This window comes from Stegostoma tigrinum, chromosome 1, assembly GCF_030684315.1.
Source record: "Stegostoma tigrinum isolate sSteTig4 chromosome 1, sSteTig4.hap1, whole genome shotgun sequence".
NCBI lineage: Eukaryota > Metazoa > Chordata > Chondrichthyes > Orectolobiformes > Stegostomatidae > Stegostoma > Stegostoma tigrinum.
Genome location: NC_081354.1, coordinates 30,179,993 through 30,204,739, shown reverse-complemented (window position 1 = coordinate 30,204,739; position 24,747 = coordinate 30,179,993). Strand labels below are relative to the sequence as shown.

At 41.1% G+C, this 24,747-nt stretch overlaps 1 protein-coding gene across 1 annotated transcript in view; it reads left to right on the top strand.

Moving 5' to 3' along the window:
* The first annotated feature begins 353 nt into the window (after nucleotides 1–353).
* Nucleotides 354–24,747, top strand: part of LOC125456012 (ADP/ATP translocase 4-like) — a 39,941-nt gene continuing 15,547 nt past the window's right edge. Inside the window, exons 1-4 of the mRNA XM_048538631.2 lie at nucleotides 354–564; nucleotides 15,929–16,056; nucleotides 17,352–17,469; nucleotides 19,692–19,846. Of these exons, the coding sequence (XP_048394588.1) occupies nucleotides 354–564; nucleotides 15,929–16,056; nucleotides 17,352–17,469; nucleotides 19,692–19,846 (612 nt within the window). The remainder of the gene's footprint in view (nucleotides 565–15,928; nucleotides 16,057–17,351; nucleotides 17,470–19,691; nucleotides 19,847–24,747) is intronic.

The following is a 24,747-nucleotide window of genomic DNA, read 5'->3' as shown; positions in this document are numbered from 1 at the left end:
AGATGCTGCTTGGCCTGCTGTGTTCATCCAGCCTCACATTTTATTATCTTGGATTCTCCAGCGTCTGCAGTTCCCATTATCTCTTCTCTCCAGATACAATGCTTTCCCACCTGCTGAACATAATCATTATTTTCTGCCCAATTCAGAATGAAGTTCTCTACTTCCCACGGATTGAGGGAGAGTGTGGAAGAAAAAGGAAACCGTGGCACGTGCTCTGCCGTCAGAGCCGGCGAGGGATTCACGTGACCTAGAAGTTTCAGTCTCGAGGAGTCACGTTGTCGCTTCCTTTGTCTCGTGCTCCGACGCTGATTACGCCTCGTGCTTGGTAACGTTTGTACCCACCGCCGTTAGACATGGCTGCTGGGTCGAATATTTTCGACTTAACGTCCTTTACCAAAGACCTTCTGGCTGGCGGTATTGCCGCCGCCGTCTCCAAGACGGCAGTGGCGCCCATCGAGAGGGTGAAGTTGCTGTTGCAGGTCCAAGCGTCAAGCAAGCAGATCAGCGTCGATCAACAGTACAAGGGAATTATTGACTGCGTGGTCCGGATACCGAAGGAGCAGGGTAAGCGGCGACGTTGGCTGGTAAATACCTGAATATTCGCACAAAATCACCGGCTGGCTGAAGAATTTAACGATTTTTTTGTGAGCTTTGGCCCTATTTTCGCTTCCGGTTTCTATAGTCGAATTGTAAGCCTCGCCATCCACTCCCTTTGTAACATGTGTTGGTCGCAACGCCATGTTTTAAATTGCTGATGTTACAATGAGTCATGACTAAGTGGGACGCTGTTCTCGCTGCCGAGGCTAACACGTGGCCGCTTTGCTGCCGTCAGCCGAACGCGGCAAACCTGGCCTGAGTGACAGTTTCTCAGCATCACCCTCTGAATGCCATGTTTTGTCTGCACCTTGCAACCCTTTCGGACCTTTTCTTTACCAGTAGTGAATGAAATGGACCAAACTTTGCGACCAGAAAAGTGCACTTAACTAACTAAACGGAAAATGTATTGTTACTTTCTGTGTGATGAGTATTTCAGGACAAGAAAGGAGGAGAGATTCACCATAAATGTAACTTTGTATTTACAAAGAACTGTACAATGGAATTCCTAGACTGCTGTTTGGAAGATGGATGAAATCTCGAGATTTGACGTTCAGTATCTAATACGTGCTGGCCATTGTGACATTGTGTTACTATTCTGTTCTATATAATGTGATGCCTTGGATTATCATGTTCTTTAATTAGTTTTTGCAATATTACTGCAGTATCTCTGACCATACAGTGAGTTAATTGCTATCCTGCTCCTGCCTCAAAAACTTAGAGTCTTCAAATGATTCGAAATGACACTTCCAAATATCTAAAAGAAATTGACTTGATCTTAACCACCTATCTTTACACATCTGATTTAGCGTACTTGGGCAATTTCTGATTTCCACTTATGGTACCTTTGTAAGTTCTAGCTAGTCCTCTGAATAATTATGCCGACATGGTAGACTAATTTAGTAAAGTTAAATCAGATGGGATTCAGGGTGATCTTGCCAATTGGATACATAATTGGTTTAACAACAGAAGAGAGAGTAATGATGAAGGATAATAAAGTGTGGGGCTTTAATAAGTAGAGAATGGGAGGCAGACTGAAGATGGATAGGTGGAGAGGAGAGTATCTCTGTGGAGAGAGGGAGGGGATAGGTCAGTCCGAGGACGGCGGACAGGTCAAGGGGACAGGATGAGGTTAGTAGGTAGGAAATGGCTTGAGGTGGGAGGAGGGGATAGGGGAGAGGAAGAACGGGTTAGGCAGGCGGGTCGAGCTGGGCTGGTTTTGGGATGCAATGGCGGGAGGGGAGATTTTGAAGCTGGTGAAATCCACATTGATACCATTGCATTGCAGGGTTCCCAAGCCGAATACGAGTTGCTGTTCCTGCATCCTACGGGTGGCACATTTTGGCACTGCAGGAGGCCCAGGATGGGCATGTTGTCTAAGAAGTGGGAGGGGGAGTTGAAATGGTTTGTGACTGGGAGGTGCAGTTGTTTGTTGTGAAAATTGTTTGTTACTGCCTCTTTGTAGGTTATGTAGAACAGTCCCTCTTTCACACCTACACTGGCTCTAAACCCTATTTCTTCCTCTGCTATGTTGATGACTGTGTCGGCGCTGTCTTATGCTCCCAAGAGGAGCTTGAACAGTTCACCAACACCTTCCACCCCAACCTTCAGTTCACCTGGACCATCTCCAACACATCCCTCACCTTCCTGGACATTTCTGTCCCCATCTCGGGCAACCATCTACAAACTGATGTCCATTTCAAGCCCACCGACTCCCACTGTTACCTGGAATACACCTCCTCCCACCCACTCCTGTACATATTCCATCCCATATTCCCAATTCCTTTGCCTCCGCAGCTTCTGCTCCCAGGATGAGGCATTCCACTCCCACACATCCCAGGTGTCCTCATTCTTCAAGGACCGCAACCTCCCCACTGCAGTGGTCAAGAATGCCCTCAACCGTGTCTCCCGCACCTCATCCCTCACACCCTGTCCCCACAATAACCACCAAAAGAGAATTCCCCTAGTCCTCACATACCGCTCCACCAACCTCCGGATACAACGCATCATCCTCCGACAGTTCCGCCATCTACAATCTGACCCCAGCACTGAAGACATTTTCCCAACCCCACCCTTGTCTGCCTTCCGGAGAGACCACTCTCTCCGCGACTCCCTTGTCCGCTCCACACTCCTCTCCAACCCCACCACACCCGGCACCTTCCCCTGCAACCGCAGGAAGTGCTACACCTGCCCCCACACTGTCCCAGGCCCCAAAATGACCTTGCACATCAAGCAGATGTTCACCTGCACATCCGCCAATGTGGTATACTGCATCTGCTGTACCCGGTGTGGCATCCTCTACATCGGGGTAACCAAGCGGAGGCTTGGGGACCACTTTGCAGAACACCTATGCTTGGTTCACAATAAACAACTGCACCCCCCCCCGCCCCGATTCCTTAGACGACATGTCCATCCTGGGCCGCCTCCAGTGCCGTAATGATGCCACCCATAGGTTGCAGGAACAGCAATTCGTATTCTGCTTGGGAACCCTGCAGCACAATGGTATCAATGTGGATTTCACCAGCTTCAAAATTTCCCCTCCCCCCACTGCATCCCAAAACCAGCCCAGCTCGTCCCCGCCTGCCTAACCTGTTCTTCCTCTCACCTGTCCCCCCCTCCCACCTCAAGCCACAGCTCCGTTTCCTACCTACTAACCTCATCCCGCCACCTTGACCTGTCCGTCCTCCCTGGACTGACCTATTACCTCCCCACCCATACTCTCCTCTCTATCCGTCTTCGGTCTGCCTCCCCCTCTCTCCCTATTTATTTCAGAACCCTCTCCCCATCCCCCTTTTCTGATGAAGGGTCTAGGCCTGAAACATCAGCTTTTATGCTCCTAAGATGCTGCTTGGCCTGCTGTGTTCATCCAGCGCCATACTTTGTTATCTTGGATTCTCCAGCATCTGCAGTTCTCATTATCTCTGATCACAGTAATGATGAAGGGTTGCTTTTTGGACTGGTGGCATGTGACCAGCAGTGTTCCACAGGGATCACTTCTGAATCCTTTTTGTTTATTATTTACATAAATGATTTGGATAAGAGTATAGAAGGCATGGTTAGTAAGTTTGCAGATTACACCAAAAATGGTGGCATTGTTGACCAGTGAAGGTTTTCTGAGATTACAAAGGGATCTTGATCAGATGAGTCAATGGGCTGAAAAAATGGCATATGGATTTTAATCTGGATGAATGTAAAATATTGCAGTTTTGTACCAAAAACAAGATTAGGGTTTTTATAATTTTTTGTACAAAAATGCAATATTTTTGTAGAACAGAGGGACCTGGGGTGCAGGTATATAATTCTTTAAAGTTTGCATCACATATAGACATGATGGTTAGAAAGGCATTTGGCATGCTTGCCTGCATTGCTCAGACCATTGAGTATCGGAGTTGGGATGTTATGTTGAAGTTGTACAGGACATTGGTGAGACTCCTTCTGGAATACTGTGCCAGTCCTGGTCGCCCAGTTGTAGGAAGGATATTATCAAGCTGGAGTGGGTTCAGAAGAGATTTGCCAGTTGTCAAGTATGGAAGGTTTGAGTTATAAGAAAAGGCCGGATAGGCAGGGTTAATTTTCATTGGAATATAGGAAGTTGAGAGGTAAGCTGATTAGAAGTTTATAAAATAATGATAAGTATAGATAGAGTTGGTGGGTGTCTTTCCCCAAGATGGGGAATTTCAAGAGTATGGGCACACCTTTTTTTTTAAAGGATGAGACTTTTCTTTTTCTTTTACACAGTGAGCGGAATGAACTTCCTGATGAAGTGGTAGTGCAGATTCTGTTGTAATGTTTAAAATCCATTTGGATGAATACATGAATAGGAAGGTTTGGAGGGATATGGGCCAGGACCAGGCAGGTGGGACTAGTTTAGTTTTGGGATTATGTTCAGTATGGACTAGTTGGACTGAAAGATCTGTTTCCGTGCTCTGACTCTACAACAGACTTGATGGAATATTGCATAAAATTGGCCGAACTTCCTGGTAAACTTTCCGCTTGCATCATCCATTTGTGATTAAACTATACCTGTCCTTAAATCTAAGCTGAAAAATTAATGCAGTCTCAATGGACTTTTGAAAAATTCTGAATGGTCATAAAATTTGGTTCATAGCTTCATAATTATTGTGATGCAGTTTTCTCCCTCATGAATACTTTGTGGTAACTTGTTTTTGTGCTTCAAGATAACATTTGATCTATCTACATTTGAAAACGGCATCAAATTAGTTCCACTTGTGATCAGAGATAGTGGGAACTGCAGATGCTGGAGAATCCAAGATAACAAAGTGTGAAGCTGGGTGAACACAGCAGGCCAAGCAGCATCTTAGGACCACAAAAGTTGATGTTTCGGGCCTGGACCCTTCAGCAGAGAGGGTGTGGGCAGAGGGTTCTGAAATAAATAGGGTGAGAGGGAGACGTGGAAGGATAGAAGAGAAGATAGGTGGAGAGGACAATAGAGTTGCAGTGGGCGAGAGATTCCCTGAGGTTGGTCCGGAGGGAGGAGGGTAACTTCTTCAGGTTAGGCATCCTGGAAGAGGTTTCGCAGTTAGGTTAAAATTATGATCAGAGATAATGGGAACTGCAGATGCTGGAGAATCCAAGATAACAAAGTGTGAAGCTGGATGAACACAGCAGGCCAAGCAGCATCTCAGGAGCACAAAAGCTGACGTTTCGGGCCTAGACCCCTCATCAGAGAGGGGGATGGGGAGAGGGTTCTGAAATAAATAGGGAGAGAGGCAGAGGCGAACCGAAGATGGATAAATTAGTTCCACTCTCCTTTTTCCTCTTTGGTCTGTTCTTTTTTTTACTTTTTACACAAATATCCAATTCATATTTTCAGAGCTCCAATCTAATTTGTTTCTGCCACCTTTTGAGACGGTACAAGTCATACTTTAAACACATCTGATCTTTCCTTTTTTATTTTGACAGTTGTCTTAAATCTGGATTCTCTGGTTACATATCCATCCTCTAGTGGAAACAATTTCCTTATATTTATCAGGAATCTGACACCCGTAGGTTTTCAGCATGAGGGGAAAAAAAAACTGGGGTTGCCCTTCATGTCATGTCTCTGGGGCAGTATGTAGAGGAGAAATGGATTGGAGGCCAAGAATCAATCCCTGCAAAACCACCAGAGTTAATGGAACATAAAGTGTAGCCCACTGCAAGGGATCATTCTGCTGTGATTAGATAGGTTAGAATGGAATTGGGTGAGAGCTAGTTAACTAGACAAAATCTTGAAGTACAGGAGGAAGGCAGTGTGGTCAGCTATGTCAAAGACTGCCAACAGGTCAAGAAGGATGTGGAGTGAAAGTTTACTGTTTTAAAATCGCACAGGATGTCATTTGTTACTTTGAGAGCTGTTTTACTGTACTGTGTCTGGGTGGAAACTGGATTTGAAGGAATTGTTCCTGTAATACTGTTCAATGAGTCAATTGGGAAGAATTTAAAAATGGCAAGTAATTTATAAGAACAGTGGGGTCATAGGGTTTTCTTTTGTGGGGAGAAGTAATAACAGCAAATTTAAAGGAGAGGGAGAAGAGATGCAAAGGTCTATTTACAATTTGTGCTAACATGGGGCCTTGGGAAGAAAGTTGACAATCAGCAATTAGGTAGAAATAGGGTCAGTTGATCACAACGCCTCCACTCAGCGCGAATGGAGGTAGAAGATAATCTGTACAAAGATTCCATTTCAGGGTTAGGACATTGGTGGGGTAATATTAAGGCAGATTTAGCTGGTGTGCTAAGGGAAGGACATGAAACAGAGGCAGCAAATTGGATACTGTCACTTTTGGCTATATATAAGTTAATGAGCTGCATACACTTATTTGCGATGGAGATGTGCATTGCCAGGCTGTGTGTGTGTGTGTGTGTGTGTGTGTGTGTCCCTCCCTTTAAGACTTCACTTTTAAAGGACTTGCGTGTTTTGTCTGTACAATGTTGTCACTACCTAGCAGTTAATCTGCTATAGGTGTGAAGGCTGTAAACACAAATTGTTGATTTACTGTAATGTTAGTTTCATAACTTGTAATGTGTTTTACTGTTTCAAATAAATTAATGCTGAGTTGTTAATTCCTTGATGAAATAATGATTACTAGACCATATTAATATGACACATGTTATCATTAATACAACATAGAGAACTAAGTTGGTGCTCCATACAAATGTCATTCTGGTGAGGTTTGTCATGCAGGAATAGCAGTCAAGCAGGTTGATATACAGATAGAACACACTAAACATAGAACAGTATAGGCCGTTCAGCCCACAATGCTGTGCTGAACTTTTACCCTAAACCTAAGGTCTATCCAACCGCCACCACTACCTTATACTAGCATCCATATGCCTATCTAATAGCAGTTTAAATGCCCCTAATCAGGCCGACTCCACTACCCTCTCTGGCAAAGCATTCCTCGCCCCACCACTCTGAGTAAAGAACCTACCTCTGACCTCACCCCTACATCTACCTCCACTCACTTTAAAACTATGCCCCCTCGTAAAAGCTACTTCCACCCAAGGAGAAAGTCTTTGGCTGTCTACTCCATCTATACCTCTGATCATTTTGTACACCTCTATCAAGTCACCTCTCATCCTTTTTTCTAAAGAGAAAAGCCCTAGCTCCCTCAACCTCTCCTCGTAAGGCCTTCCCTCTATTCCAGGCAAATCTGCTCTACACCTTTTCTAATGCTTCCACATCTTTCCTGTAATGCAGTGACCAGAACTGAACACAATACTCCAGATTTGGCCAAACCAGGCTCTAAGCCTGTGTCGTTGTTAGTTACAGTTGTTGAAAACAAAATTGCTAGTAAGCGCACACATTACTATCAAGAAGCCAGTTTCCCTAACTTGTAAAGGGCTCGTGATCAAGACGTGTTGCCAGATTGACATTCCCTTGCGTGCTATCAATGTATATTGTCAGAATGTGCGCAGAATTCACTTGTATAAATTGGCACAAAGTATTTTAAATACGAAACAGTGTCAAAGTTATGGTTTCATGTTTTGGGTGTGTCGGATGCAAAAAAGCAGGCCTTTAAAATTTGCTTAGCATTTGGGAACAAAGGCCTGTACAAATCTATCAAGTCAGGATTAACACCTTAAAGATCCCCTTCTATATGCACCAAGGAAATGGCCAACTTTAATCAATTTTTCATGGCCTATGGCCCATGGCCCAGAAGGAGTCATTGGGAGAGGCAGTGCACTAGAGCTAAACCTGGTGCAGCAAAACATATCGTGCAACAACTTGAACAGACTCTGTACAAGGAGTGTCTTCCAGCTATAAAGACCATCTGGTATCCCACAAGAGGCATATTAATGAAGTAATCAACAAACTAGAGCCTGTGTGTAGTAAGACAGTGGTGAACATATGTTCTCAATCTCATGGAAAACATCAATGTAGGCTGGACTGCAGATTTTGCAAAAATTCATGTTATCAGTGCTCAGAAAACTGGTCACTGTATTCCTTATTAGCTAAGAAGGACTCTAGGGCAGGTGCCAATATATTACTCTTATGAACTTTAAAAAGGACACAACCACAGATATAGGATGTCAGTACAAAATCCACAGTTGCAAGTATTTCTGCATACATGGTTCATCAATTCCCTGAATCATGCTAGAGTGCAAGTACCATGCAGACATAGCTTCACTAGCAATTGCAAGTATACTAGTATGCCTTGACATTAAATTAGTTACAATCCATGGAATCAGTCAAACATCAGAAAGATGACAGAAACTACATCAGACTATTCAAAGATCACTCTCCGAACAGAATATGAAAAAAAACAGACCCTTCACTTTCTTCTGAATTAGTGGAACTAAAATCTCAGCTCTCTACTTCGTACAGAAACAAAAAGTTCAAGAGGAAAAAGCTGAACAATTGGCTCGGAATTAGTTCAAGCATGAGATACCATCTGCAATGAAATGTTTAGAATGCCTCTCTGCTTAGCTCACAAAAATGAATGAAGAGCTGAAAGATTTTTTTTAAAAGCAGGATGAACTACAAGCTCTGAATAATAATTTAATGAAAAGATGATTATTTTACAGGATGATCTGGAATGATTCTTGACAAACCAGGTTGAGCAACTACAGAAACATTGATTTGAACTTAAAACAATGCTTGAGAAAATAGGAGACGTGAAAAGAAAGCAGGTGGAGATACACAGACATCACACACAAGAAATTGCAAATCAATCACAAGATGATCAGGAATTAATTCTACCAATGCTGTGTTCTAGTGAAAGATATTAAGGTGATCATGGGAGAAGCCAAGCAATTCCTGAAGCAGTAGTTGGAAGAAGGGTAAAGAGGTGAAAACTGGAGAGTTTGGAGTAGATTATGAACGAGAAAGCATACTGTATCAACAGAGTTAAAATTTGGATAGAAAAATCCAAGATATAAAATCTAAAGCTTAGAAACAGATGGAAACTCTGAAAATTGTAATTGCCAAGAAGATTTGGACCACTCAGACGTTTGAAGAATGAGATAAATCTGTGGCTAGCGTGGGACAAAACTTGACTGTAGTGCATCAAGATAAGTCCTGGAAAAGCAACTGCAGGCTATGAAGGAGAAACATAGCAATACAGTTGTGAGTGACATCATTTGTAAAAATCAACAACAATTCCTATTAGGACATTGTACGTATCAGCAAATCACCATATGTTAAATTTTCTTTTGGAAAGAAGAGAACTGTTGCATATAACCTTGTCTTTTTAACAGAGTTTACTTTTTAAGGATTCTATGCCTGGCAGTTCAACTGCTTTGGGTCCATAAGCTGCATACACATAAGTTGGTTTGATGTAATGTCTGTTTCATGACTCCATTTGAATATTACAGTTTTAAATAAACCTACCAAATTAACTGCTGAGGAGCACTGATGTACAAGATAGTTGTCAGTGACATGACAATGGCCTTTAGTAAGTTCACAAAATGAGATGAAGATTTTTTTTTAATTGTGGACTGAAATGAGAAAAGAACTGTTTTAAAATCAGAATTGCAGAGGTTCCTGCTTGGTTTGAAAGCAAGCAACTTTGATTCTCATCGTGAACACTAATTGCACAGCTGCAGGCAAACTGGAGTTGCATGGTTGTTTACAAGTGGAGCTTTGGTTGGCAGTATGCAGCAGCTTAATTTGTGGACTACAAGACCATAAGACATAGGAGTGGAAGTAAGGCCATTCGGCCCATCGAGTCTACTCTTCCATTTAAATCATGGCTGACGGACATTTCAACTCCACTTCCCTGCACTCTCCCCGTAGCCCTTGATTCCTTGTGAGATCAAGAATTTATCAATCTCTGCCTTGAAAGCATCTAATGTCCCGGCCTCCACTGCACTCCGTGGCAATGAATTCCACAAGCCAACCACTCTCTGGCTGAAGAAATTTCTCCTCATTTCCGTTTTAAATTTACCCTCTCTAATTCTAAGGCTGTGCTCACGGGCCCCAGTCTCCCTGCCTAACTGAAACAACTTCCCAGCGTCCACCCTTTCTAAGCCGTACATTATCTTGTAAGTTTCTATTAGATCTCCCCTCGACTTTCTAAACTCAAATGAATACAATCCCAGGATCCTTAGTCGTTCATCGTACGTTAAACCTACCATTCCTGGGATCATCTGTGTGAATTTCCGCCGGACATGTTCCAGTGCCAGTATGTCCTTCCTGACTAGTGAACAGTTACCAATGATAAAAGTTGAATGCAAAAGCTATGATTCTTTAGCTACCTCAATCAGCTTGAGGCTGTAAACAAGACACTACTAGCTTAGGAGCTCTCCCTGTTCTCTGCAGGAAAGGTTTTTTTAAACCTGAAGAAAACAATTTTATCTTTCCTTCATTTGATGTAAGCTATGACTTTTAATAAGTCAAGGACTTTTTTTTATATGTTCATTGGCACCCTTGTGCCTCTTGGATGCCAGTGGAAGTGTCCTAACCCATTGAGAAGAGAAACCACTCCTGAATGTTTTCCCAGTTTTTCTTTCATTCATAACCTGTGTTCAGATGGTTCAGAACTGTTCACCTATAGGTGAAATGTAATAGTCATTTTTGTTAAGAAACAAAGCTTGGTCCATACTTTGTCAGCCTCTGGCTGTTCTCTTTACCCATTCACAGCATTCTGCAGCTGCAGGCCCATACTTCATCCTAGCACAAAAGAAGCAACATACCATCCTTTGGTGTCAAGTATATGGACTCAGAGAAATGACTGACTGTTATCCTTTGTAATAGAATTCCATATCACTCTTGCCTTCCCATTCATTGCTTCCACCAAAGGTGCAGGTGAGCCAATTATGCTGCCACAAATTTGACTCGTGCTTCACTCCTGAGAAGCCATACCCCCAAGCAGTTTCTGCTAAGTGTTTTACTCTGGTAGTCACTCATTTAATTTCTGCCTGTATTCTGTTTACCTGGTGTGTGGCCGCTTTATTGTACTTGCAGTCCACAAGGGCCTCCACCTTGTGAATGCTTCATGGTGACTGCAGCTGCTGCTCCAGATCTGAAATGTGGATTTCAAGTAGATGCAACTGGAGACACATCTTGCAGTTGTGATCACAATGGATATTAGAAGTGCCCCTAACTTGCTATATCGCCTAGGAGGAAATTTCCGTGCCATGACTTAATCACTGAATTACTCCCTCTATGTTTACTTTTTTGTAGTTTAAAGAATATTAATTATACATGTGGGTGATAATTGTGGCTTCAACTAGGCCTGGTCTAGAATTTAAAGTTGTAAATTGGAATAAGGCCCATTTTGACAATGTTAAACAAGAATTTGCAAAAGTTGTTTGGAGGAAGCTATTTGTAGGTAAAGGAGTGGTTGGAAAGTAGAAGGCCTTCAGAAATGAGATAACAAGAATCCAGAGGCAGTACATTCCTTATTAGTGTGAAGAGCAAGGCTGGTAGGTATAGGCAATTCTGGATGCCTGGAGGAATTGAAGCTCTGGTTAAGGGGACAAAAAAGAGGCAATATGGCAGATAAGGACAGCTGGAATTGAGTGAATTCCTCATGTATAAGGGCAGTAGGAGTATATTCAACATGGATATAAGGAGGGCAAAAAGGTGACATGAGAGGATTCTCCTTAGTTTTCGTAAATAGGATTGAGATTCTACAAATACATCAAGGGCAAAAGAGTAACAGGGAAAGAATAAGGCCTTTTTAAAGATCAACTTAGCCTTCTGTCTGTGGAAGTACAGGAGATGGATGGTATTGGTTTTTGCAGTGGAGAAGAATACAGAAGCTTGGGAACTTGGAGAAATAAACAGTGAAGTCTTGAAGTGTGTTCATTGAAGAGGAGAAGGTGCTGGATTTCTTAAAGTTGGATAAATCCTGGGACCCGATCACATGTATCCCAGAACTTTGTGAGATGCAAGAGAAGTAATTACTGGGCCCCTTACTGCAGTATTTGTATCATTGATAGCTACAGGTGAGGTGCCAGAAGATTGGAGGATGGCTAAAGTGGTACTGTTATTTAAGAAAGGTGGTAAGAAAAAGCCAGGGAACTATAGACTAGTGACCCTGATGTCAATGGTGGCTAAGTTGTTGGAGGGAATTTTGGAGGACAGAATCTACACATAATTGGAAAGGTGAAGACTGATTAGGGATAGTCAGTATGGCTTTGTGTGTAGGGAAATTGTCTCATTAACTCGAGTTTTTTTTTTGAAGAAGTGACTGAAGGTTGAATGCAGAATGATGGACATTTGTCTATATGGACTTCAGCAAGGTGTTTGGCAAGGTTCCACATGCTAGACTAGTTAGCAAGATTAGATCACATGGAATACTGGGAGACCTAGCCGTTTGGATACAAAATTGGCTTAAAGGTAGGAAACAGAGGATGGTAGCAGAGAGTCATATTTTATTTTTGGACTGAAGACCTGTGACCAGCGATGTGTCGCAAGGATCGGTGCTGGGTCCACTGCTTTTGTCATTTATGTAAATGATTGAATGTGAAAATAGGAAGGATGGGTACTAAGTTTGCAGATGACACTGAAATTGGTAGTGTACTGGATAGTGAAGAAGGTTACTTCAGACTACAACGGGACCTTGATCAGATAGGCCGAGGGGTGGCAGATGGAGTTTAATTTAGATGTGTGAGGTGTTGCATTTTGGTAAGGGAAATCAGGGCAGGATTTATATAGTTTATGGTAGGGTCCTGGGGAGTGTTGTTGATCAAAGAACTTGGGGTACAGGCTCATATTTCCTTTGACGGTGGAGTCACAAGTAGACAGGGTAGTAAACAAAGTGTTGGTACACTTGCCTTTATTGGTTTTATTACACTGAGTAAGGGAGTTGGGATGTCGTGTTGCGGTTGTCTGGGACATTGGTTAAGCCACTTTCGGAATACTGTGATCAGTTCTGGATACCCTGCTACAGGAAGGCTTTTGTTAAACTTGAAAGGATGCATTGTTTACAAGAATATTGCTAGCATTGGAGAGTTCGAACTATAAGGAGAGGTTAAATAGGAGCATTAGAGGCTGAGGGTAACCTTAGTAGAAGTGTGATAGATCATGAGGGGCATGTATGGGATAAATAGCCATGGTGTCTTTCCCAGGGTAAAAGAGCCCAGAACTACAGGCCATAGGTTTAAGGGAGAGAGGGGAATGATTTAAAGGGGACCTAAGGGGCAACATTGTCATGTAGAGGGTGGTACATATACGGAATGAACTGCCAGAAGAAATGGTGGAGACTGGTACAATTACAACTTTGTACTTGGATGGGTGCATAAATAGGAAGGGTTTAGAGGGATGTGGCCCAAATGCTGGCAAATGGGACTAGATTAATTTAGGAAATCTGGTTAGCATGGATGAGTTGGACTGAAGGGTCCGTTTCCAAGCTGTACATCTTGATTACTTTATGTCAACTTGGAAATAGTGTGACAGGCACAGAGGACTCAAAATTCATTCAACGAGGGATTTTTTTTTTGGAGATAGTAGGAACTGCAGATGCTGGAGAATCTGAGATAACAAGGTGTAAACCTGGATGAACACAGCAGGCCATGCAGGAAAGCTGATGTTTCGGGCCTAGACCTTTCTTCAGAAAAGATTTTCTGAAGAAAGGTCTAGGCCCGAAACATCAGCTTTCCTGCTTGGCTTGCTGTGTTCATCCAGGTTTACACCTTGTTATCTTGGATTTCTCTGAAGAAGGGTCCCGACCCGAAACATTGGCTTTCCTGTTCCTCTTATAATGCTTGGCCTGCTGTATTCATCCAGCTGTACACCTTGTATTCTCGGGGTTTTTTGGGCTTGTTATATGCTGGCTAATGACAGTGGGCATGATTCTATATTTTAGTATTTGGAAATGAACCTGATTGTCGATGACATAGCAATGGGTGGCCATTTTGGAAACAGTGATCATAATAGAGTTAGATTTAGCACCATTATGAAAACGGCCAAAGATATTAAACTTTTAACTGTGCTCTAAGTCTTAAGGCAGTTTTTTCAAAGCTGGGATGTGATCCGGCAAAAGTGGACTGGTTACAACTGCTTGAAGGAAAACCAGTGGCAAGTCAGTGGGAGGAGTTGAAAAAGTGGGATTCAATGAGCACAGTGTAAACATGTCCCCACAAAAAGGAAAACAAGTTATCCAGAAGCCTACAAAATAAGATAAACCAGAAAAATGGATTTTTATGACAATCTGATTAAAACGTAATGCTATTGGAAGCTTGGAGCAGATTAAGAAATAAAGGGGTCAGGTGAAAAAGGAAACTATGAAAATAGAAAAGAACATACAAAGAAATATAGCCAGAAAAGTTAATGAAAGATGTTTCATCAGTACATTAAGAGGAAGGGGTGACCAAGGGAAATGCTGGGCTTATCAGATACATACATGGCAACTTTACATTGTTGCAGAAGAGCTGTGTGAAATATTAGATAAAATAAGCACAATGAGAAGGGAGAAATAGAAGGAACTCCTCGCCTCCAAAGTGGAAATTTTTTTTTCCGTGGAAGTATGAGGCAGATTGACTAGTGGAGTAGATTTTCTCTACTTGAATTTTAATAAGGCATTTGACAAGGTCTCTCATGGGAGACTGGCCAGAAAAAAATAAAGCCAAGCAAACCAGGAAAATGTAGCAAGTTGAATCCAAAGTTGGCTGTGATAAGTAATAAAAAGTAATGGACGAAGTACATTTTTAAGAATAGAAATCTACTTCCACTGGCATTCTACAGGGCTCAATTTAGGTTCCTTGCTTGCAACGTTGCAGACTTTATAAACAATAAAACAAGCTTAAGCAAAAGTAATGAATATCAGGTTTATTCTATTTATTGATAACACAACTTATTTGCTAATAATGTAAATTCAAACAGTTTTAAACACGCAGTAAACGTATAATTGCATTAATCCCATAACATTCCTTTCTAAAGTTTCAAAAAAATCAACATCCATTTTACAGAAATCCTTGAACAGTACTCACAAGAGGATCCCTTTCTCTTATCTCGAGAGATTTAAGGTAACTCTCTAAATTTCAATTCCTAGAATGGAACATAGCTTATACCTGGAGCCATGATACACCTGAATTTAAATAAACCTAGCTTTAGGTCGTCTTCCTCTTCAGGGCTTCATCTTAACACTTCTGGTCTTATCACTAACATCTTACTCTATAGTATTCAATTTGCTATGTTCTCCCCTTCTCGGGAACACTGCTATGTATGCGTCTCTGTTCATAGAGTTTACAGCACTACCCAAATCAAAATAAACTGAAACAAAAGTCTCTCTACTTCTCTAAAACATTTAAAAAAACAAACTAGTCCAGAAAGTTTGAACAGAATTCTTGAGGTACACTTGCCTACCTCGCTAGGTTATAAACTCCTAAAGTAAGCAAAAACGCTTTAGGTTTGAAAAGTAACCCTTGTAATCAGTTTCAAAAGAGGTCACAATGGCTACAGAAATACTTGCAAGCTAATTAACATGAGGCACACAAAATACCCATATTAATTCAAAACTCAAACGTAAATGAATTTAAAAATGTATGTAAATCAGACATTTTATATCATACCAGGATAATCTTCAAATAGAAGACAGGTTTATCATTGAGGTGCAACTCCTATTAATGTGTTCAGTGAACAACCAGATCTCATGACCAATGATTAAACCAGTTTTCTACCAAAAAAATTATCATCTTCGTCCACTAGACTTAATTCTGCTTTCTCTCCACAGATTGTGCCAGATATGCTGAGTTTTTCCAGCAATATCGGTTTTTTGTTTCATATCTTCAGCACTTGCAGTTCTTTGTTTTACTTAAGTTTTATTTGCATTTTCCTTTTGAAATTTTTGCAAATGCATATTTTAAATTGCTTGTTATTTAACTAACTACAAGTCTTCCTGATATTTTCATTTCCACTTCTTTGACAAAAGTTTTCTCTACTTAGGATTTATCAGTTTTTGGCGTGGCAACTTAGCAAATGTGATTCGATACTTCCCAACTCAGGCATTGAACTTTGCCTTCAAGGACAAGTACAAGCAACTATTTATGGCAGGAATTGACAAAGAGAAACAGGTATGATTAAATGATCTGTAAAATAGTTGCGTTTAATTTTTGTGCTGAAGCTCATTCCCTCTGTACAAGCAATGAATTTTACCATCAATGCATTTGCTGCTCCAGCAATATATTTGTGTCTGGATCATTGAGAGGCAGTGGTTGCAGTGATAGATATTAAACAGTATTATACTTTTTGATTCACCTGCACATCTGCCAATGTGGTATACTGCATCCACTGTACCCGGTGTGGCTACCTCTACATTGGGGAAACCAAGCGGAGGCTTGGGGACCGCTTTGCAGAACACCTCCGCTCAGTTCGCAATAAACAACTGCACCTCCCAGTCGCAAACCATTTCCACTCCCCCCTCGCATTCTTTAGATGGCGTGTCCATCATGGGCCTCTTGCAGTGCCACAATGATGCCACCCGAAGGTTGCAGGAACAGCAACTCATATTCCACTTGGGAACCCTGCAGCCCAATGGTATCAATGTGGACTTCACCAGCTTCAAAATCTCCCCTTCCCCCACCGCATCCCAAAACCAGCCCAGTTCGTCCCCTCCCCCCACTGCACCACACAACCAGCCCAGCTCATCCCCTCCACCCACTGCATCCCAAAACCAGTCCAACCTGTCTCTGCCTCCCTAACCTGTTCTTCATCTCACCCATTCCTTCCTCCCACCCCAAGCCGCACTTCCATCTCTTACCTACTAACCTCATCTCACCTCCTTGACCTGTCTGTCTTCCCTGGACTGACCTATCCCCTCCCTACCTCCCCGCCTGTGCTCTCCTCTCCACCTATCTTCTTTTCTCTCCATCTTCGGTCCGCCTCCCCCTCTCTCCCTATTTATTCCAGAACCCTCACCCCATCCCCCTCTCTGATGAAGGGTCTAGGCCCGAAACGTCAGCTTTTGTGCTCCTGAGATGCTGCTTGGCCTGCTGTGTTCATCCAGCCTCACATTTTATTATTTTTTTGTAGCTTTTAATAAATGTTTTGTTTTGCTTATGTCTTTCTGTTGTTTAAATTTTTCTTTTTTTTCGCCTTGTCCTTTTTGTACTCAATCTGAGAACTTGAAGGTTTATCTGTTTAATCACAATGAAGTTTTAAATTGTATACTTAGCCTAGACTGTGGAAAGATGTGACTTATGGAGCAAACATAAAAGAATTAAACACTGTTGATTAGAAGAGACATGGATACACCACTGTTTATAAACCTTGCCAATTGTTCATTAAAATAGTCTTAATATCCACACTGAAAATGTTAATGTCCACTTCAAGTATTTATTCACAAGGGCAATAATATTTTCTATTTCAGTTTGGAAAATGGTTCTTAGCAAATTTAGCATCTGGAGGAGCTGCGGGTGCCACATCCCTGTGTTTTGTCTATCCCTTGGATTTTGCACGAACACGCTTGGCTGCTGATATTGGCAAAGGTAGGAAAATTGAAAAGAAATTTCCAGCCACAACTGAAACAGCAATACGTGCAGTCAGACCTCTCTCCACATGATTCAAACTCAAACTTTAAACAGTGCAAGAGAAGTCAACAATTCGAGAGGACAAGAAGCTGCAAGGAATAGATTAGAAAGATCGGGATTCTAAAAGTTTATACTTGGACGACTCTGGTAGTAGTGTGGACATAGAATGATGGGGCAGTCATTTGTAGAATCAAATAAGAGTATTCCATTGACCTGGACCACAGAGGAGATGCATTCAGGGAGTAAGTATGATGTGGTCAACCATTGTAATAAAATGAGTATGATTTGAGCACATTGAACTGTGACATCAGTCCCAGAAGATTTAATTTATTAAACTGGTTAGAACCAGTGTTTGTATTTAGCAGAGGTGAAGAGGGCTAAAATCCTGAGTGCACAGCTTCAAACTGGGATTGCATGACAGGTTGATGTTGATTTGGAAAGCAGTTACAGTTGGGATTTCAAGGAGGAAAAGGAGATTGGAGATGTGGTGGCGACTTTCAAAAGCAAAGAGGATGAGTGATTTGACCGTTTTGACAAGGAGAGGATAACAATATTCAGGGATCTACAGCATAGAAACTGGCTCATCACGTTTATGTTGGCAGAAAAAGAGCCATTCAATTTGATCCCACCTTCCGCTGCCAAATAGTCATGGGAGTGTAGATCAATCAGTTTTACAATCCCAGTCAAGACAATCCATTATCGCCAAACTTATCAATAATGAATAGTAGGAGAGTTTCCTCATTTTTCCACTTCAATTGATTGCAACAAGATGTGCTTTAAAGAATAATTTTTAACCTCTTCAATGCTGTGATTCTCAAGAACAGACATAACAGCTTTTCTCACGGGTTTGGAAAAAAAAGGATAAAAGTTTAATTCTCAACACCCAAATATCATCACAATGGAACCGCTCTAACATACAGACAGACAAGAGAAGGTGATTAGTAAAGAGGATGCATTTATGTTTTTAGAAGTCTGAAGAATCACTTAATTCTCGAGTCTGTTGAGACAGAAGTTTGAAAAGTTGCAAACCTATTAATTCTCTCTTGTCTTGCTGAGGCAATAGAGGTTAGGAACTTCTAGAACAGATTTAGAGTATTTACAGTTATAAGCTTCTGACTTTGCTGCAGTTGAAGTTGTAGTTGAGCCCAGTAAGAAAGATCTGACTTTGTTTTACCTTTCTGTTTGCCAACCGCTGTGATGGCATCCATTCGATCCCCGAGCACTACTAAATTGCAGTGACTCAGAAATAATGGATGTCATTTAGATCACTGAGCCTTACTGACGTGCTTGCATCAGCACTTAGGAATTTTGTGTCAACCCTTTCTACCCACCAGTTTGATTAGTGAACGTTTTCCTGCAGCTAGGAAGCTGGTGCTGGACTTCACCTCTGTTTAGGCAGGCTGAGCCACCATGGTGCCTTCAGTTCCAGGTTGCATTAAATCCAGTCCATGTTGCCTCTCATCTCTTCAATTATCCATGACTGTCTTTTTTCTTTTCTTTGAAAGAAAAGCTGCATATTTCATACAGTACAAACATTGTTTTATGTCAGTTGTATTTTTTTCCTCTAGTCTTCTGTCATTTTACCAATGAACAGATTTGCCCAGTTTTCTGTGGACAGTCTTCATCTTATCCAATAGAAGTAAGGAGAGAAAATAAGAGTGGCAGAATGTGTTGATGTGCTCAAAGGAGGAAGGAATATTTGGGGAGCAGATTGCTCATGATGAGCAGCACTCTGCCACTGAAGTTAAATATTAACTTATGCCACCTAAGTCGAAGGGTCACCGGACCCAAAACATTAACTCTGTTTTCTGCTGAGCTTTTCCAGCAACTTTGTTTTTGTAGCACTCTGCCACTTGTTAGCTTTGGTGGGATTTGTGTACAAGAAACCCACTAAACTGGCAGACAAGGGACTGTTTAATGTTTCACATGCAACAATGTAGCATTGTTTACTGGTAGATGAATGTTTCACCGAAATCATATGCTCAAGTCTTGGAGTGAGTTTAAAATCTGACATGAGAATACTGCCCACTGAACCAATTTAACACAATGTTATTATTGATGTACAACCATAGAAGACTAGCCCAGCATCTTTTGAATTTGCGATTACCAACTGATTAAATGGAGAAATTTCTAGTATAGTTAAAATGTAATGTAATTAAATATATTCCTTTAAACTATAGGTCCTGAAGAACGGCAGTTTACCGGTCTCGCTGATTGCATTGTGAAAGTTGCGAAGCGGGACGGACCCAGGGGACTTTATCAAGGATTTGGTGTTTCAGTGAATGGCATCATTGTATATCGAGCTTCTTATTTCGGGTGTTATGACACAATCAAGGTAATGTTTTATAAGCAATTCTGATGCAACTAAGTGAAAAATTATATTTATTTATTGAGAATGTATGATGCATTCTCCAATTATTGGTTCTTTGGCATTTAAATATTTTGAATCTTCTTGACTGTTACTGTATATATTTTTGCGCACATATTCAAAATTGTATCATCCCAGAGGTATCTGGATGTATTAGTAATGGGGTTACATTATTAACAGAGGATCTTGGATTAGAAGAGCAGTATGTGTAGTCTGCTTCGATGGAACTGTGAAACAGCAAGGGGCTGTCAACATTGGTTGGAGTCATTTATGGACTATTAAATATTAGTAGTACTGTGGGGCATGGTATTAATCAGGAGATGGGAGAAACATGTTTTTATTATTTTAAAAGTGCTGTATAAATGTATTCCTGTTCTAGTCCAAATGAATTTCAGAAAGAAAAGTTTTTTTTTGCCTGACCAATTTCATTGAATTCTTTGAGGAAGTAACAGAGTGGGAAAGGGGCATACAATTAATGTGTTCTATATATTTTTCTCTGAAAAAGTTACCAGGAAATTCAATTAGAGTAGCATCTTTTTTAATGTAGTTTTCAGAAATTTTGGCTAGATTTTGACAAATAACTTTCATAATTTTTGACACAGCATTTCTGGTCATAGATGAAAAAGCCAGTGGGTTCCAATGGAATGTGGGAGGTTAGATCAGAAATATGCGCTGTAGTACGAAGCAAAGGAGTAATTATTTGGTGTTTTTGGGACCAAAAAGGCCTTTTCCAATGGTGTTTTGTAGCACCTAAAACAAGGCCTCATACTACTAATGACATTTATTAATGGATTGGGCTTAATGTCTCTCACGTTTAAAACTTCTGCCAATGTCACAAAAATTGACTGATGGTAAGGAAGAAATCTGTACACTGTCACCAACAATAAACTGCTTAGGGGCATAGAAAAGCAGTAATTGATTTACAAGCTGCAAGTGTGTATGGTAATACAGTTAGGGAGAGTAACAGTGCAAAGATTATGCAGTACATCTTGCTCTCTGAGAAATGAAGAATTGAATAATTTTGGAGTAACGAGTAAATGACAACTGATTCATTGTTGATAATAGAACAGATTGGTAAGGTAGTTAAGAAAACATACGGCACTTTTCTTTAATTGCCTAGGTTTAGAATATATAAAAATAGATTATTTTAGTACTGTATAAATAGTGGTTGGCTACAGTTGTAATATTGTGTACAGTTTAAGTGATATGATCACTTTAGAGAGGATACAGACATTTTTGAGGATGTTGCCAGAAATGGCAGACTTTAATTGCTAGTAAGATTAGCTTGGCTGGAGCCGCTTTCCTTGCCCCACAGGAGGCTGAGCAGAGATTTAATTGAGGTGTATGCAATTAACATAAGGTTCTTGCATGAACAGAGATGAGACCATCATATCTGTAATGGTCTTCTAAAGGAGTAGGAAACCTAGTGTCATTGTTTCTTTTCCCAATTTAAATCTGTGCTCTCTGGTTCTTGATCCTTTTGCTCTACCTACTTTGCCAAGAACCCACATGGCTTTGAGAACTTCTAACAAATCTCCCCTTAACCTTCTTCTCCAAGTAGAATAATCCTAACTTTTACGCTCTTTCAATGTGACTGAAGTGCTTCTTCCCTGGTATCATTCTTGTCAATCACTTTCTGGACCCTATCTGTCTTCATATACTTCATGAAGTGTCATGTCTAGGATTGGCCACAATATTCCAGTTAAAACAAAACTATAATTTGTACAGGATTAACATAATTTCCCCGCTTTTATATTTCGTGCCATTCTGTTTATAAAGCCGAGGATGCCACATGCTTTTTCAACTGTGCTTTCAACGTCTCCTTCTACTTTCAATGATTAATGCATGTATACGCTGAGATCCTTAACTTCAATGCTCCCTTTGTCTTATTGTCTCTGTGTTCTTCCTATCAGAATGAATCACTTCATACTTCTGTGCCTTGAACTTTATTTATCAATTTTCTACCCATTTTGTCAACTTGTCTTATGACTTTTGAATTTCTACGTTATCTTAATGGTTCACGGTACTTCCAAGTTTTATAACACCCACAAATTTTGAAAACCTGCTTCTACATCAAGGTTTATGTCACTAATATATATCAGGGAAAAGCAAGAACCCTAACACCAACTCTTGGGGAGCTCCGCTATAAATTTCCTCTAGTCATTTAAGCCAACCATTAAACTCTACTATTTGTTTTCCTCACTCAGTCAGTTCTGTATCTGTTGTTCCTGTCCCTTTTTATTGCATAAGCACTAATGTTCACAAGTCTGCAACTGTTTTGGAAATCAATGCGCACCAAGTCGAAGCATTATCCTCATCAGCCACCTCTGTTTGCTTCATCAAAAACTCCAGTAAGTAAGCTGAACACAATCTGCACTGGCTTTCATTAATTAGTTGCAATTAGTTATTGTTGAGCTTATCTTTATACCTATTTTTCAACAAGGGTGCAACATTTGCAATTCTTTAGTCCTCTAGAAATGCCCTCAAGTCTAAGAAAAATGGGAAAATTATGTCCAGTGCCTTTTATGATTTCGCTTTGCAATTCCTGCAGTATACTCAAATGCATTTCATCCTGTCCTGGTAGCTTATCAACTTTAACCACAGCCTATCCAGTTTGTCCTCCTTGTCAACTTTAGACTTCAAGTGTATGAACTGCCTCCTGTTTTACCATCACTTTACTTGGTGAAGACAAATTGTAGAATGTTCATTTAATACATCAATCATACTTTCTCTGATTCATATTAAATGCCGTCTCTTTCATTATCTAGGTACCTCTGGGATTTGTTTGCCCTCGTGGGAATATACCTTGACCACGCTTGAAGGCTCTTCCTTAAAGCTCGGTTTAGTTTCGCCTGCTAATCTTTTTGGTTCCGATTTGTCTGAGCCAAATGCATTGTTATCAGCATCAAAATTCATTGATAGTGGGGAAATCTATCCCCAAAGTCTATAAGTGCCATGGAAAACTCATTCACAGACGTGTACAATTGGAGAATAATCACCTTCAAAAGTAGGAGAAAAGTGTGCTTTCTTTAGATAGGTTCTGTGATTGAAGAAACACGTGAGAGGTTAGAAACGTAATGGCTGGCACTAGATGGTCACTGAGGGGAAACAACTGCCAGAGACTAGGACCCAGCACCTTTTCAGCCTGAGAAAACAATGCTGGAGATCACAGCAGCTCAGACAGCATCTGTGAGAGAAAGCAAGGTAACATTTCGAGTCGAGATGATTCTTCATCAGAGCTCTGAAGAGTCATCTAGACTCAATGTTATCTTGCTTTCTCTCCATGGATACTGCCTGACCTGCTGTGATCTCCAGCGTTTTATTGTTTTCAGCATAGATTCCAGCATATGCAGTAATTTTCTCCCTTTTTTTTTCAGCTAGTCTGGGAAGTGGAAGCAGCTGTCTAGGGGACTGGGTTCTCGGGCTGGGCCCAGGGTCTTGGAGCCTTTGATTATTTTACTGAGGCCAGGTGGTGGAATCCCATGTTTGATAAGGTGGCTTTCTGCCCTTCCGGTGAGAGGAAGAGCCTCCAAGGGAATAGGGGGAGGAGACACCTGGCGGCGGCGGTCGGTGGGGGTCAATGAAAGGGAGCAGTTGTGGAGAAACTTGGACATTGCATGAGGGGTAGGGATGGAAGACGGGAAGGCTGCAAAGGACCTGCGGGACATGGGGAGACTGCAAGATACATAGCAGTGATGCAGAGGCTGCACGGAGGATGGTGGAAGATTGGGAGGCTGGAAAGGTGGGCAAGATAGAGGATAAAAACAGGCTATGGAAAAGAAAGGGCCACAAAGGGCACAGGAAAGGAAATTTCTGCCAAAAGGAATTGAGCGAGGAATACCACAAGGAGTTTGTGAGAGATAGGGATGTTGCAAAACAGAAGAAAGCAAGAGGGAGGCTACAAAGAGGAGAAAATAGTTTCAACTCTGCCAGCAGTGGAACAGTCAGCTCTCTAGGAGTTAGGAAAAATGTGAAATTCTTGACACAATGAATTCCTTGCAAATGAATATGGTATCTCTAGTTTAAGGCTGCAAGAGCTGCTATGCATAATATGTAGTGGATGCTATCATAATAAATACTGTGCCACTTGTTTAATTCGAAGAATGTGATTTGAGCTGTAGTAAAAGGGTTACTAACTGCCTAGTTAAAATCTTTCAGATTTGGGAATGTGTGGTGGAAACACATTAGCTGTGACTGCTCAGTCTGTTTACGGTGATGACTTTTTGTGTGTAGAAGTGTCCGCCAGTTATTTTGGGAAAATAGTTCTGTTGCTAACTTTTGCCTGTTATTTTTCATTGGTGTGGGTGTGGAGTTGGAACATGCTATCTGAAAGGCAGTAGAAATATCCATTACATTCAAAAACACTTGGCTAAGCACTTGAAATGCTATAACCTACAAGGCAACAGACCAAGAGCCAGAAGGGACGGGGCTGGACATTTGGATCCTTCAAATGACAAGAGGCATGAATAAACTTTGTATGGATATATAATTATCAAATGAATTTCATAAAAATAAATGTGAAGTATTACATCTATTTAAAAAGATAAGAAGGTTATGTATTACCCAGAAAGTATAAACGATGGAATAGCAGAGGAATCTAGGAATACAAATAACAGAAGTCACTAATGATTGTGCATTTGTCCAAAATGCCGTAGTGAAGTCAAAATAGAAAAGTTACATTAAACTTGTATTGAACCTTGATTGCACTATAGTGACTGCTGTGTGGATTTTATTATTATAGAAAGATCAGAGGCGATGGATAAAGTGACCTGTGAGGTTATTTTTTGCTTTCATCTCTGGACGATAAGGGCCTCCCTTCTTACCTGGATGACCTCGAACAGAGCCACTGGCAAGACTTGAGGCCAAGT